Consider the following 16536-nt stretch of genomic DNA (forward strand, 5'->3'; position numbering starts at 1 on the left):
CTGATAGGTATAATATTGTTTTGTATAATAACTGTATGCAAATTATGTGCAAATCAAGGTAGACATATAAAAATATGACTAATCTCATTAGCATGAGTTGACAACCGAGCCTACCTCTTGCACTTTTACCGCCAATATGAAAGTAACCAATTTAACTGTAATACCACCACAGGCTGGCATAGGCATACCAACTATATCCCTGTCAGGTCTACCAACCTCCCATGCATGGCAGCCCCAACTGGAATTACAAGCCCTAGGAGCATCCTGCACTTAAGCCAGAGGCTTGTGAACTACAAGTCAAACCACCTCTATGGACAGTTAACCCTTGCACCATGCCAGCATCACCAACCGCCATGGATAGAGGATGCGACTGCCTTGCATTTCACTGGCTTCCTATCACCCTGAGGTGTTCAGTACAAGAAGGAGTGCCCCAGGATCCACACTAGCACTTTGTCTGACCCTTAGGAATCAAACTAATAAACAAAAGAAACAAAAGAAAACCTGTGTTTCCACGGAGGGGACCTTACCGCTATCCCGGACTTCTTCATCGTCAGAAATGGAGCTCCAGGACTGGAGCAACCTCTTCAGGCCTGGGTCTGGCCCTCATCTTGATTGCATAGACATCAGATTTCTTCTCTTCGTAGGCCTGATGGAAAGCCTGGGCCTACTCCCGGACTGTTGATTCTGCCTCTTGCCAGCTACCACCAGACACTCTGGCAGCAGTGAAGCTCTGCCTCGGCTGGATCTCTCTCGACCAGCATCCTCCACTGGAGGAGATGTCGCTCCATCAGATGTCGTTTGTGGCCTTAGCCAGGATAACAGTGATCCTTTCCCTCAGCCAGCTAGAGGAGAGGGTGTGTGTGAAGGCCCCTGCCCTGTTGTGTAAGTACTACACCAGACCAGAATAATGTATATGGATCTGAGGAGAAAGAAGTGTTTCTGAACCTCTCTTTCTCCGCAAATCCATCTGTATTTTTCTGGCCTTTTGGAGTGCTTCCATATAAAAGGCAGAGCCACAACGCACCCCACAGGGACAGCCTCTCCTTCATTCCTCCAATCAGGGAAGAGGGTGTGAAGCGCTCCAGAAGGGCTCCAGAGTGGATGGCAGGGAAAAGTGGACCAAGAATGATAACAGAAGAACCAGAAGAGACAAGACAAGGAAGTAGTTGGCAGAGAAGGTAGAAATACATTTTAGAGTGTGACAATTGAGGGAGAGTATGAAAGAGAGTAAATGAATGTGAGTAAAACATATTTTGTTTATGAATAGAAAAAGCCCTCCAAATTTCATCCAAAACAAAGCGGCAGGAAACAAAATTAATTGTGCGTAAACATATGTACCAAAAATGAAACAATAAATTTGTCAGAAACATTTGTAGACCATTTGCACAATTCTACTGCTTAGCTCTGTGTTAAACAAATATATTTCATGTTAATTATGAAATTAAAAATATGTAAACAGACACAAATTCATCCAAAAGCAAGGTACTACGAATGCAGTGTAGTACTACATAACTCAATTCAATGCCATATCATTTTGAGTAGCTGTAGCACTGTGCTGTCATTATTATGTTCCTCGAGTGAATACTCTTTCTCACGCTGCTTCTCTGCAAAAGTTGACTACGTCATCAGAACTGGGTGGCACCCATTGGACTTCAAGTGTGGCGAGGGGTTGCAAGTCAGCAGGGGGGCAAGTGTGGCAAGGGGTAGCCGGGGCCAAGTGTTGCTACAGGGGCTGCTTGGGTATGATGCTCCATGTTTGGTGGAGCTGCCCAGTGATAAAGCCATAGTGGACTAAGTTTTTAATAACCAACTCATCCCCTTCCAAGTAGTCCTCTCCTTCTGTTTCACTTCTCCCTCAACAGACTAAATTTTAAGCTTGCAAGAGCAGGCCCCTCTTCTCCTTTTGTACCAGTTTGTTATTGTTTGTGATTTGAAATGTATCCTACTGACTCTGATTGTAACGTGCGACGGCCTCTGCGGGCGCTATAAATAATAAATAAATGTAATGTAATGACTATTTAAGAGGCATAAACTCCTGTTGGGCCTTAAGACTCATTCCACAAGATCCACCAGTGCATATACATAATATAGACAAAAGTATTGGGACACCTGATCACTACACCAAAAGGGACTTATTATTGGTTTTTCTACAATACCGGAAGTAGGAACTACACCTCATATTAAGTGCTAAGGCATATGAAAGGAAAAGAAATTCCCAGGTAAGAATTTATCATTTCAAATGTTTAGACATGTTTTAACCCCTTGAGGACCAGGGTTTTTATCCTTAAGCCTGAAGGTTTTTTTTTTTTTTGTCATTTTAACCGTATGTTTGTTAAATCATGATCCCCCTTTTTCTCCCTCTTACATAATACTTAAAAACATAATACCCTATATTTTTTGCAATTTTGCCTATTATTTATTTTAGACTGTAGGCGCCACAGCTGAACAATGACCCAGTTTATGTTCTGCAACAAGAGGGCCTCAGTCATACTTTACATATTACCCTATATTATATTTATTGATACTACTGGCTTAAAAGGTTTGGAGGTAGTGAAGTTTTTAATATATATACTTTTTTACTTGTAGTGGTAGGGCTAAAGGATATTAGATATTAGGGGTTTGGTTTTTAAAAACCAAACAAAAAACATTTTGTATTTAGTAGATTTTTTGCACTCTTCCCAGAGCTGTATGGATTAAGATCTCTTTGAGGGTCTCTTTAACAGACTTTCAATGCCTGTGATGTCATAGTAACATCACTGGGTTTCCATAAATGTTATTTGATTTATTTCTATTTGATTTTTCCCTATTTTTTATTAATCTATTTTCATTTTTGGAAGGGAAGAAACTTTCTTAATGTTGGACTATACATCAAATATTGTAACAAATAAAAAGATATAATCTATCTCTGTCTATATCTATCTATATCAAACTATAAACCTCTTAGTACTTGTCAATTTTTGTATACATACAAACATGTATTACAATACTGCATTATCAAAAGACTGCTACTTTTTTTCCTTTGGAGAACAACCATTTATTTTCTTCGTGACACTACTATACAAGTGTAAAACATGACAACAAAACTGTTACTGCTGAACTATGCTTGCTTTATAATATAAACCAACCATGTTTAAGGGTTTGTATAGGCAAGAGACAAGACTGATGTGGGAATAAGGAAAAAAGAGCATATCCTGCATTTTAATGGTTATCATTGCTACCGTTGAAAGGCCATTAAATAAATGGTGTAGATGGCAGATTTGTGAGATTGATATGTATTGTTGTCTGTATGTAATGTCTGATTAATAATTCTTAAACATGACTGGTACACTGTTAGAAAACTAATTAGCTAATTTCCTGCTATTTAATTTCCTTCCTTCCCCAGAAGATTTAATAATGCTTTCGGAGCTGAATGGTACCCAGTGCTGAAGGAATGTGACTGGGTGATTATTCCTGCTGCCAGAGCTCCAAAACTTGTGTGGTTACACCCCAAAAAACAAACAAGGGAAACAAGCTATCAAGAAAACAAAATATCACATCACGATACCTCTGACTGATGTATGCAATGTGACCAGACAGGACTAAAAAGGCATTGGCTTAGGTAAAATGCAAATGGCCACAGATGACAAGAAATTTATTTCAAATATAGATAATACAATAAATATAAAAAACAGACAGTACATGTGCATGTTAATTATTTATTGCATGGGTATGAGAGCAATGGGCCTCTTTTGCCTCTCCAACTTTGACCAAGCCCATTTGTATTCCCCAAAGTCAATCAGAATGTACAGCAGGACAGGGTACATGATATGGTCCTTGTTTACCCTGTCTGACCATCAATAGTTTTGTATCCGCCTTTCCAGAGATTAATCAAAGGCCTGAAGGTTCCACTGGGGGAACCTTGCCTCTCTCCAACAGTCCATGTGGATATCAGCCAAAACGAGAACATGGGTCCTTTTGGTCTCTCTACCTGGGCGCTGAACTTGATCAATTCTTCCCTTAGCCAACTGGGGTCGAATTTACCATCTGGGCATCTTTTCAGAATGTTTTCCCTTAGCATAGGATCAGTCTATACAACCAACTCTAGGCTTTTCATCCCAGAAGTTTGACTCTGATCTGCTCGATCCATTTTGAAGGCTTATGCTTCTGCCCCATCTTGTATTTTCCAGTGGACAGGCTATACCTCAAGTTTATAGAGGTGCATCTTTATCCAGATCAGTAGTCTTCAACTTGGGATAATGATCCTCTTCTTACTTCCCTATCCAAGTTGGACAATTCTTCATTTCCCTTTGCTGTCTTTCGTTTCCCTTTGCATATTAGCCCTTGCTCGGTGGCTAGAACTTCAGAGCTCACCTTGATTTGTATGCATAATCCGTGGCTCACCCAATCTCTAGATGAAAGGGAAAATGAGGACAAAGCCATGTTGGACTGCTCCCTAAAATAGAGACCATCAAACTCCTGATGATGAATTTGTGAATAGAGAAATAAATGATAAGTAATATAAACTGAGACAACAATGCATGGCCAATTTGACCCAAATAAAGTTGAGTTGAGTTGGTGATGGTCCTCCGCTAAAACCTTTTTAAACATTATTGAGGACCTTCCAATTTGGATAGGATCACCTTTATGAAAGCAACTACCCGGTGTGTGCCATTCTCCCACTAACTGTTACTAGGTGACAAGCCTCTCAAACAAAGGAGGGTTTGCAGGAATCCATGATCTCTAAACCTCATTGGTTCTAGGTATAATAATTGCCACCTACCAATAGAACACTTCATTTATTATAGTTTTTAGATATTTTACAAGAACTACATTGTTGTCTAAGTTTATGTTGCTAACCGTTTCTTCTCAATTAACAGATTATTATCCATTGTCATTAGAAGTTTGATGAAAAGCTAAGCCCATTGCCTGCTTCAAGTAATGTGCATTGACATCAGAGTCACTCCAGAAGAGGATAGTAACATAATGATACTATAATGTGTCTTTTAATCAGTTTATGCATTACCTTCTTTTTAATATGAAATTGTGATTTTTATCTATAGGGAGAGGATATGATAGCAGTTAAGGCAACCTATAGGAACAGTGTTGTATTTCCACATGGCCTTTAGTATATTCTATACACTCATCAACTAAATTAGGTTTACTTATTGAATTAGTGGCCATAATGTTAGGATGGCGCTACACAGTCCATGAGAATCTTTGTGCTTCTAATAGTCACTGTGGCGATTCATAAATGTAATTGTGGATGCAGATCCTATATGTAGTGCACTTCTGCTTGTACACAGTTCAGAGTTATGTTACTTCATTGTATTTAAAGTTACATTATCTGATAAAATGCAGTTATTTGTCAAGTTTGGTCTATAGTATATTTTATTGCTTAAGAATTATGTCATGTGTGGCTATATTCTCAATTTTTCAGGTTTAGCAAACTACAATATCTACTCAATGACCTTTTAAAGTGTGCATTATTCTTCATACTGTACTTTAGCTAATGCTATTGGCTTATAGGACAAATGGGCAATAACAGCAAAAGAGTACATGATGCATTTTTTATTGATTTGGCATGTTGTAAACTATTTAAAATGTCATGTCTTACAGGTATGAGACTCTAACACAGTCTTTGTATATTTCTCCAATATTGTCGTAAGGACAGATTAGAAACAGTGCCCCAAGTGATCATCTAGACCTGGACATCAGATTATAATACTTATCTCCTTGCATTGAGGTGGAAATCCCCCAAATTCCAACCAGATTGGAAATTGAAAGTAAAATTAATGAAATCCATATATCAGAACAAAAAAAAGCTCTGGGATCCATGAAATTTTATTCCAGATCTTGGGATATTTGGAAGGACACATAATCACATGTAGTTAATCTTTATAATGTGCATGACAAGTCGCATGAGTAAAAAAAATAAAATACACTAGAACCACAGTAATTATCGTAAAACCTAAACACTTATTATTTTATCTTAACTTGTTGATTACTTGGGCTAATATGCTTTTCTCTTATTTTTGTTTATTTTTATTGTTAGATAAACTGACATGTTAGAAGTCAGTTAATGGTGAGGTATTATGTAATATAAGACCTCAAAACCAGTTTGGGCTGATACATCACCTTTCTTTGTTTAAATAACTAATTTGGAAGCAATAAAGGGAATAGAAGATTTCTATGTCTAGAGTAATTTTGTGAACACATGTTTGTCAAGTTACTGCACAATTATTGCACTAACCTACCTTTCCCTTCTGTATTATGATTGAAACTTGTGTAAAATGTGATATGTTAACCACTGACAATGTTTCTTTTTCTGTACAATTAAATTGTTATTAATTAATAACAGTAAGTGACAAATCAGGGGTATCCTTGACCTCAAAAATATGATTTTGTAACCTCCTCCACACCTGTCAGATGGACAGGGTCAGAGAATCCTTACTCAATTGCCAAGCCCAATCACACCTTTTTGTGTGTGTGGGAGCATCACTAAGATTTGCATTGGGGCATGATCATATTCATGTTATAATGCCAATATCTGAGGATCAAAGGAGAGAGAGCCTCTGGTGACTAATAAGTATGGCTAAAAAAGTATTACTAAAAAGTATTACTACAAATTGTTGGCAATATGACCTTTCAGGAAAAACAGAATCACTACTTGCTTTTAGGGAATATATATGTATACATACATAGTTTTATGGCGTTACATTGAAATTGGAGACCTTTAAAGCAAAGTAATCAGTCAAAATTTCAAGTTTGAAAACTGAAATGCGCATATTTCAATTTTGAACCCGGAGTGCTCTACTCATGCATGTGGGATTTTCCTGTACTCTGGGGTTGTTTCTGAATACAAATCACAAGTTGATTTGGTAGTTTCATATATCTAGAAAAAGGAATGTACTGAAATACAATTTTTTACTTCAATGCTTAGGACATATTGGCCCTAAAATTGTTAAATAAAAGTTTTTAAAATGCCCCTAGTGAAATGCTTTGAGAGATGTCAATTTTCAAATACATATATACTTTTGTTTAGTAAAACTCCCAGCATATCACATTTTAAAAAAAATCTTATGATGCACGTCATTCATATTTAACCCTGTAACTACCAAACTAAATGAAAATACCAGATGTTTGAGGTGTTACCTAAATTCATTTTTGGAGTTTTTTCCCTATTTGCACTGGTTATGTATAGTTTTTATAGATGAAACCAATCCTTTTTTTCCCCTACTTTTCCCCACATTTTATGTACTAAATGATGGTATATATATATATACCGTATTGGCTCGGATATAGGCCGCCCCCGTATATAGGCCGCACCCTAAAAGTTTGGTGCTTTTTTAAAGAAAAAGGTTTTTTCTTTAAAAAAGCACCAAAAAAACATGCTGCCACTCTGCCCCCCCGAGATATGCTGTCACTGTCCTCCCTCCCCGAGATATGCTACCACTGTCCGTCCGTCCCCCCCCCGAGATATGCTGCCACTGTCCCCCCCCCCCCCGAGATATGCTGCCACTGTCCTCCTCGCCGAGATATGCTGCCACTGTCCTCCTCTGCCCCCCGACTTACCGGAGCTGACTCCTGGGTGTCTTGCGAGGCCGGCGGGGGACATCTATGCAATACGCGTATACAACTTCCGGTGCCGGATGTGCCGGCACCGGAAGTTGTATACGCGTATTGCGTAGATGTCCCCCGCCGGCTCCGCAAGACACCCGGGAGTCTGCTCCGGTAAGTCAGACGGGGGGCCAGAGGTAAAACGCATCGTGCGGTTAGACAACCGCACGATGCGCTTAGACAACCTCCCGTGCCGGCACCCCCCCCGTGGGAAGTGCTGGCAGGGGAGGCTGTCTGAGCGTATCGGGGAGTAGGATGCAGGTCCCCTGCACCGCTGCGGGGGATCTGTATCCTAAGCCCGCTGCATGTCCCGGGCGTCGGGCGCTAGACCCCGAATATAGGCCGCACCCCCACTTTAAAGACTTAAAGTGGGGGAAAAAAGTGCGGCCTATATTCGAGCCAATACGGTATATATAATTGTTATTTTAAAAAAAATTGTGGGGGTGCACTAAATGATGTCTTTCAAATGGGAAATTAAAAACACAGCAAAAAAATCCCCCCCAAAACTGCTCTGGTCATTTAGTGCAAACATGGTAAACGAAATGCTCCTGAAGGGGTTAAACTCTATTTCTCAGAAAGTCCAGTTTCGACTGAAATATTTTCATTATTACACAATGTGGTGAATGATATTAGGTTATGATCTAATTTGTCCTACTGAGTGACTGTGTAATTATTTTAATTTTTAACACTGTAGACTATTTCAACAATAATTTTAGGGCACATATGTTTACAGTTATGGATTTTTGCAATAAGTTTGTTAATAGAGTAAATATTAGATGTTGCAATGTTTATTTTGTATAGTTAGTGATTCAGAATTCCCATTGAGACAACTCCACCCATTTCTTTGCAGGCAAAATGCCTTTATGGGCACCGTTAACATCTCTTCTTGTAGTGCACAGGGAATTTCCACACTGAGAAACACCTAGTGCCTTTAGCTACATTAGATTTTGTTAGAATTGTCAGGAAATATGTCCATAGTAAAAAAAAAAAAAAAAAAAAGTGCAAATCATTTTAGTAAGTTACAGGGTCTCGTTGCATGTATCAGTTTAATTTCTTTTTTCTTTGAAATGCTTCATTCAATTTTTTTAAATTCTCTTTATTGGTTCACAAATAAAACAAAAGCATTTGTGAAACAACATCAGTAAATGACAAGATCAAGGCATGTCAATGCAGAACATATCAATAGTAACAGGTTCTGCAAGAACTCTAATCTCTGACAGCCGGGGAAGGTCTGCGCAATGGACGCAGACAACCCCCGCTGCTAACCGCACCTCCTTCCGGCTGCAGCGTAAGTTGCCTACGCGAATCGTGTAGATGTCCACATGCTGCCCCGGCTACAGACCGGGAAGGGGGAGTGTTAAATGGGGGGCATAAGACAGGAGGATCCAGGTCCCCTGCCATGCTGCGGGGGATCTGGATTTTAGACTCATAGTCAGACTTCTATTTGAGGTCTGATTATAAGACCACCCCGATTATAAGACGAGGGGTATTTTTCAGAGCATTAGTGCACATGTGCCTCCTGTCTGAGAAGATAAATAAAGTTTTAAAACAGCCTTGGTCACAAAGGGTACAAAAAATAAGAAAACGCCTGGTCCTTAAGGGGTTAAGGAAAAAAAACAGGCTTTTCTGCATAATAGGTGATTCCCAGTGAATCTCCTATTTAAAAATAATGGGGTCAACAGATCCATTGAAATCAAGGAGAGGATTTGGCTTCTAAACCAGTGGGACATTTCTAATTTGTTGCTTCCTAAACAATCCAAACACAAAAATTGGCTCTACTGAATAACAGAGAAGAGACAGGATTACTGGGTGCTAAAACCCTACTATCTGATAAACTGTTTGAAAGAAAAAATCCTATCTTAAAAAAGGTAGCATTTATTACTATACAACTAAAATAGAGATCAATACACGTTAACCACATGAAAAGAACAACTGGACAAGGCAAAGTTTTATCCTTTGTGGTTGCTAATTAGAACAACAGAGCTACAGATTACAGGCCCTATAACCTGCACCATTTAATTCGTTTTTTATTAGTCCTTCTTGAGGGTTCACCAGGGTTTAGATAGCGAACAAGGTATACACTTGGATAATTAGCATCAATTTCCTTTCAAGCATTCATCGTGCCCCCTTCTTTTTTCTGTGTCTGTGATGAACAGCCTCTACTCCTTTGAGAAGACTTTCTACAAGGTTCTGGAGTGTGTCCAGACATTATCCCTCCTCCATCAAACACTTACCAGCCCTGCTCTGTCCTTGGCCTACCACTCTGTGGTTACTCCTAGACACTTCCACTCTTAGATACTTTGGATCTTCATGGCAGACAGCACCGCCAATAAATATTAACATAAGCAGTGAAAACTCATAGGCTTTTTTGCAGAGTACACAGTCTATGACATTTAGAGGTTCCTATACCTAGGAGAGATTATTATTTCCACTCTTCAACACATAACTCCAACTCAAGGATTGATTTAATACTTACTGATGAAACTATGTTACAACAGGTTCAAAAATCTAATAATGACTGATAAAATGGTCTGATCATGCACCAGTTACTACACTCATACAGACAGATTACACAGTCAAAAGGTGCAAGCACATGGAAGCTAAATTAGCACTTACTCTCATCCAGAAGTACAACAGGTCTTCCAGACTCATTTAAATAAGAATATAATGATCTGGGTACTCATAAGCCACCTTAGCAAGATTTATTTCTTTACAGAACAAATCAAAATCCCATTTCTGCCAGACTTAGCTAGGGAGTCATCATTTGCACCCATCACAGAGGAGGAAGTTGGGGGAGTTGTGAAGTCGAAAGCTCCAAAATGCACCGGGTGCAGATGGCTTTAGGAATTAATATTATACAATAATTAAAAAAAAAAAAATAACTTTTTAGCAAAACTTTTAAATTGTATCTTCAATCAGGAGATATGACTGTTTAGGATATTAGTCTTGAACCTGCCGTAACACATAGCCTCTGCCCTACAAAGCCACAACTCTATTTACATACTCAAGCCAGTCCATAACAACCATGAACAACCTGCTGGCTGACAGGTGAAGTCAGGCAGATACACCAAAACATCTACGTACCCTCAGCCTCCACAGAAGTCTTTAAATGAAAAGAGGCTGTCTGAGAACTTGCACTGTGTCTAAAAAGAAACAAATAAAATATAACAATCATTTCAAGCAGCAGCAAACAAAAAACACAATATTAGCAATATTAAGCTGGTTTGCTTCCAAACGGAATTAGGTGAGAAACCATCCTAAACAGTTCTACACTCTTTTGTTGCAACATTGTTCTCCTACTTCCCCCTGACAGCCCTAGTTGGACTATTGACCCCAGCAAGTGCCAGAAGTCATGTTCCCCATTCATGACTAGTCCAGGAGGGCCCCTTCCAATAAACAATCATAAACTAGATGTCTATGATTTTGGAGCAGGGCCAGACTGGGACTTATTCACCAAGCAAAGAATTGTTGAGAATTTCGTGGGACATGCAAGAGAATTACAAAACGGAGTAGGCAAGTTGGAATAACAACTGAAGTAAAGATTTACCTAACTCAATTTTGGCCTTGGTTTTGAAATTATCCTACAATTTTACCATCTATCACGATAATCTACACAGTTCACATACCGGCTACACTTCCACCATGTGATCTATAACAAAAGTTTTATAATTTCCCTTTTCAGAAAATAATTAAAATTATTTATTGAGGGCCACAAACAGGTCAGAAGTTCTATGAATAATTTCTTGAAGACAATATGTTGAGTACATTTTTCATTGACATGTCTGTGCTTAAAATGGCATATCCAACAACTGTGCCCTGTATTGTTCCCCCTCGGAGTGCCTGAATTTTCAACACTAGCACAGCCATGTCTCCACAGAACCTGCCATGTCTCCTTCCAGACCCTGTATTGTCCCCATCGCCACTTTTCCTTTTATCCTCAGTCCCTGTATTGTCCCAACAGCCTCTGCCATGCCTTCACTATGGCCCTACGTTGTCCAGCCAGTCCCTATAATACCTCCTATACGTTTTAATAAAGAGGGTGCGGTGTTCCCTGATGGTATAGTGGATTGGTGAAACCGAAGCATTTGAGGCACAGCTGTATCAGAAGCGCCAGATGTGACATGGCATCCAGCACTTCTGATACAGCCACACAGGATGTGCTACGGCTTCTCAAATGGCCTTTTATTTAGAGCTAGTGATCATATGAAGCCATTTATTATGTCTTGGAGGGAGGGGGAGCCCTAAAAGCACAGGGAATCTTGTGAAAAATTATGGCAAAATGAATGCAGCATGTTATCAGAAAATACTGGCAGACAATTTGCATTCTTCTGAACGTAAATTGCAGATGGGACACTCTTGGATTTTTCAGAATGACAATGATCCTAAGCACAAGGCCAAGTTAACTCTCCATTGGTTACAGCAGAAAAAGGTGACGGTTCTGGAGTGGTCATCACTGTCTCCTGACCTTAATATCATCAAGCCACTCGGGGGAGATCTCAAACGTGCGGTCCACGCAAGACGACCAAAGACTTTCCATGACCTGGGGGTATTTTGCCATGATGAATGGACAGCCATACCACTTGCAAGAATGTGGGGCCTCATAGACAACTATTACAATGCTAAAGGACATAATACACAGTATTAAGAACTAACGGTATGCAAACTTTTGAATGGGGACATTTTATTATTTTCTTTGTTGCCATGTTTTGTTCTATATTTGTGCCATTCTGTTATAATTGTAAGGTATGGTAGGTGGTGGAGTCAGGTATGCAGGATAACTCACGGCAAAATCACAGAATAGGATCCACTAAATGGAGCGTAGGTCAGTACACGAAGCCGGGTTCAGGGTAACAGAGAATCAGCAAAGTCCATAAAACAAAAGCCGGGTTCGGTACACAATAAATCAGGATCACAGGAAACACGAAGGTAAACAGCTCTACTCAGCACAATAACTGAGCACAGCTCAGCGCTGAGTTTTAAATTTGCCGCTCAGATGATGTTCCGCCCCCGTGCGCGACGTCAACTGAGCATGTTCTCTACCCGATAGCAGTCTGGCTGGAGGTGGAGGAAGGTGCTGTAGGCATGACGCGGGATCCAGTACCCGCGGATAGCGGGTACTCGGGTGAGTTACTACCTTTGTTGTTTATGAAATCTCCGCTCTTCCAGAATCGGAGGGTGACCTCTTGTTCTTTGTACATTTCTGTTAATGAACAGATCACTGAAGAGTTTGTAATATTGGCCCTGCGTATATATATATTTATATAATGTTATCATATCCCCTCTGATACGCCGTTTTTCCAGCGTATATAATTTAAACTTTTTTAGTCTGTCTTCATAACTAGTATCTCCCAATCCCCTTATTCATTTTGTAGCCATCTTTTGCACTTTTTCTAGTGCCATAATGTCCTTTTTAAGGACAGGTGCACAGAACTGTACCTGTAAAGAGGCAAGATGATATCCTCCTCCTGTGAAACAATACCTCGTTTTATGCATGCCAAGACCTTATTGGCCCTTGCAGCTGTTTGCTGGCATTGTGCACTCCCCAAGGATATTCCATTCTAGTAGTATAACTACTGTATATTTTAGTTTATTGTTTCCCAAAAATACTACCTGTTTTGACACGGATTGGTTTTTTCTGGCCCCTTAAGTTTAAAGAAGAGCCTCTCTTGTTGTCAGACCTGTGTGTATATTTTTTGCAGGATCACTAGTTCCTAGACTGCTGCTAGACTGTGGAAAGCTTTTCCTTTTTAATTTCCTGTTCTCATAGGTGGAGATGGGAAGTTTGGGGCACTGTATTATGTATAATAAATTATCTGTTATATATATATATATATATTACATCTTCATTTTTTTTTAAACCTATCATGACACACAAAGACGTCAATGTGCATAAGAAATTTGCCAAAATACATAAACTGTAAGAGTGTACACTAAAATTGTGAGTATTTCAATTTCTTTCATATCAACATATCTCCCACTTATCATTAAACACTTTTATAACACAAACACAACGTTATAGAGAGATGTGCAGCTATCACAGCGGTACCCTCAGATAAAAACCATAATCTCCGACAGGAAATGCGTTAGACAATTTTTTTTGCTAGTCGATGATCCTTTGTTTTATATGGAACATATTCCATGATCTCCACACAGTAGTTTATTAACTATTAGTGCACCAAAGTGAAAAACAGTAAATTATTATTAAAGTGTTGAGTTGATGTGGTCTTTAGAATAATAATAATTATTATCTTTTATGTATATAGCGCCAACAATTTACGCAGGGCTTAATACTTCAACAGTTAATTTATATAAACAAGATTATTATGTATTGTTTGATATAGCACCATCATATCCCACGGTGCTGTACAATGGGTAAACAGGAGATAACACTTAGTATATAATTACAATTCGACTTCGAAACAAGGGGTAAGGAGGGCCCTGCTCAAATATGCATATTCCCATACCTGGGAACTTTTGGTCTCCGGTTACCCTGAGCCTTACCTTGCGGGATGCGGCCAGTACTGCTTACTGATGTCGGTGGGAGATCCCGCTGATGTCAGGGGCGTTCGCGCTGATGTCTGCTGGAAACACCACTAATTCAAGGGAAAATGGGCAGGGAGCAAGGCATGTCAAGACCCCGCTCCCACGACCCGGCAATCTCCAGGTCAAACACGGAAAGTTCCCAGGTATGCATATTCCCCTGTCATGTCTTTCAGGCTATATATGTTAAGACCCTTTTTATCCTTTCCTGGTAAATTTTATCCTGTAATCCATGAACCATTTTAGTAGCCCTTCTCTCAACTTTCTCCAACAAATCTATATCCTTCAGTACTGTACACAGTACTCCAAGTGAGGTCTTATCAGTGCTCTATACAACGGCATGAGCACTTCCCTCTTTCTACTGCTAATACCTCTCTCTATACAACCAAGCATTCTGCTAGCATTACCTGCTGCTCTATTGCATTGTTTACCTACCTTTAAATCCTCTGAAATAATCACCCCTAAATCCCTTTTGTTTATTGTTTTTGGTAATTGTGTTCTGCCCCCACAGCAATACCACAGACTAAAATTCCAGTAGTTTAAGCTCCAGAGAACCCTGAGATTTTTACTTTTAAAAATCTAGAAGTGGTAGAAGCTAATACCGCAAGGGAATTTAATTCCTCCAGTTCTCGGGTGGTTTATAACCAAAGTAGCAAAATATTTTTACTTATTTTGACTACGTTTGTTATAGCATGATACCCCTTTTTCCATATTTGATTAACCCACACAAATTATACATCACTTTTTTCATAAGTATGGTCCTTTAGTTAAATCACAGAAATACAGAAAACATAATAATTATTAGTGATAAAAGATACAAAAAAACCTAATGCTAAAATGGAAAAAAACACATTTTCACAATCTAACTTTAATTTTCTTCTATACTGTGACAGCTGAACAATGGCCCAATTAGTGTTCAGCAACATCTCTTAATTACAGTCATATCCCACAATACATGTTTTTTTCCCCAGAGGGCCACATCAATGTTTTACATATTACCATGTATTACATATTTTTTTTATACTTTTTTCATAATGACTTGGGGGTAGTGATTTTTTAAAATATTTCTTTACTTATAGTGGAAGTTGTAAGGGGGACTTTTTAAGAAAACATTGTGGAAGGGGATGTCACCAAAATGCCGCCAAATCCCCTGATTGGGGATAGGACATCATCAGAAGGGCCACCATTTTGGAGGAAGTTCCTGCCCAGTTATGTCACCTGAGACGTGGATGAAGATAGCAGACTGAAGATTTCAGATTAAAGACAGAAAAGAAGGGAGACGGTAAAAAATAGAAGATAAAGAAGAAAATGCTAAAGCAGAAGGGGTTGGCAGATAAGGTAGGGAAACATTTAAAGAGTGTGAACGAGTGAGAGTGTGAGTACATTTCGAATGAAAGTTCTGAGCCTTTTGCTTTTTCATTGGATTAGTAGGGGACTTTGTACGAATGGCCGAGTTTATACAAATTCTGTAAATTTAAAATTCGTATAAATCCGAATGCACAAGTCAAATATATTTACATACACACACACATACACACATACATACATGAACTTTCAACTGAAAATTTTCTGTCTCCTTTTCTTTTTTATTTTATCTTCATTTTACATTTTTCATCTTCTTTATAATATCTATTCAGCCACCACCCTATATACATATGCACACGCACACATATACATGCAGAGAAGTGATGAAATTTTCAAGCATTTTTAATAATAAAAAAAAAACATGAATATAAGACTACCCTATAGAAAAAAAGTTTTACTAGTAAATATTAATTCTAGTTATTAATTTTTTCATATTTAATAAAAACTATGATTGAGAAAAATGTATTTCTTTCCATAGAAGCCCTGGTGGAAGTGCTGGGCAGCAATGCAGGTCATCTGCGTGCATCGCCAGATGTCCACTGGCTGCCAAAGTGGAGGATCCAGGTCCCCTGCAGATCTCCGGGGGATCTGGATCTTAGTCTTATAGTCCGACCTCTTTTTGAGGCAGCATTATAAGATGACCTTGAATTTAAGCCAATGGGTATTTTTCAGAGCATTTGCTGCTGCTTTTTATATTCAAAATATGGTATGATTTATGATTATTTTTGTTTTAGTCTGGCATGTGTCCCTTAACAAGCCTTGTTGATTGTTGTATACACCAAATGCCATCAAGGCAAGACCATTTAGGAAGAATACCAGTCAATGCCATTCAAAAAAGGGGAAGAAAATGTCCATTTGTGTACTATGCACAGTAAAACTAACACCTTAAAAAAGGTGGCTAAAAATTATCAGTAGGATATCCATGTTTGGGGATATAAAACTGTTATTCAGGATTCACAAAGGCTAAAGGTTGAGGAACATTTGAAGGTTAATCAGCCATCAGAGCATGTGGCTTTGCTGGCTGGGGAGGACAGA

The 16536-nt window shown here is 39.0% G+C and overlaps 1 protein-coding gene across 1 annotated transcript in view; it reads right to left on the bottom strand.

The window, feature by feature from the left end:
• LOC149284008 (delta-like protein 4) overlaps positions 1-12680 on the bottom strand; it is a 56229-nt gene extending 43549 nt beyond the window's left edge. The window contains exons 1-2 of the mRNA XM_089497204.1: positions 12637-12680; positions 12062-12215 (exon numbers count right to left, since the gene is read on the bottom strand). Coding sequence (XP_089353330.1) covers positions 12062-12215; positions 12637-12680 — 198 coding nt within the window. The remainder of the gene's footprint in view (positions 1-12061; positions 12216-12636) is intronic.
• Positions 12681-16536: the final 3856 nt, after the last annotated feature.

The sequence above is a fragment of the Sceloporus occidentalis genome, unplaced genomic scaffold (assembly GCF_023333645.1).
Source record: "Sceloporus occidentalis isolate IW3139 unplaced genomic scaffold, rSceOcc1.0.p SCAF_100, whole genome shotgun sequence".
Classification (NCBI taxonomy): Eukaryota; Metazoa; Chordata; class Lepidosauria; order Squamata; family Phrynosomatidae; genus Sceloporus; species Sceloporus occidentalis.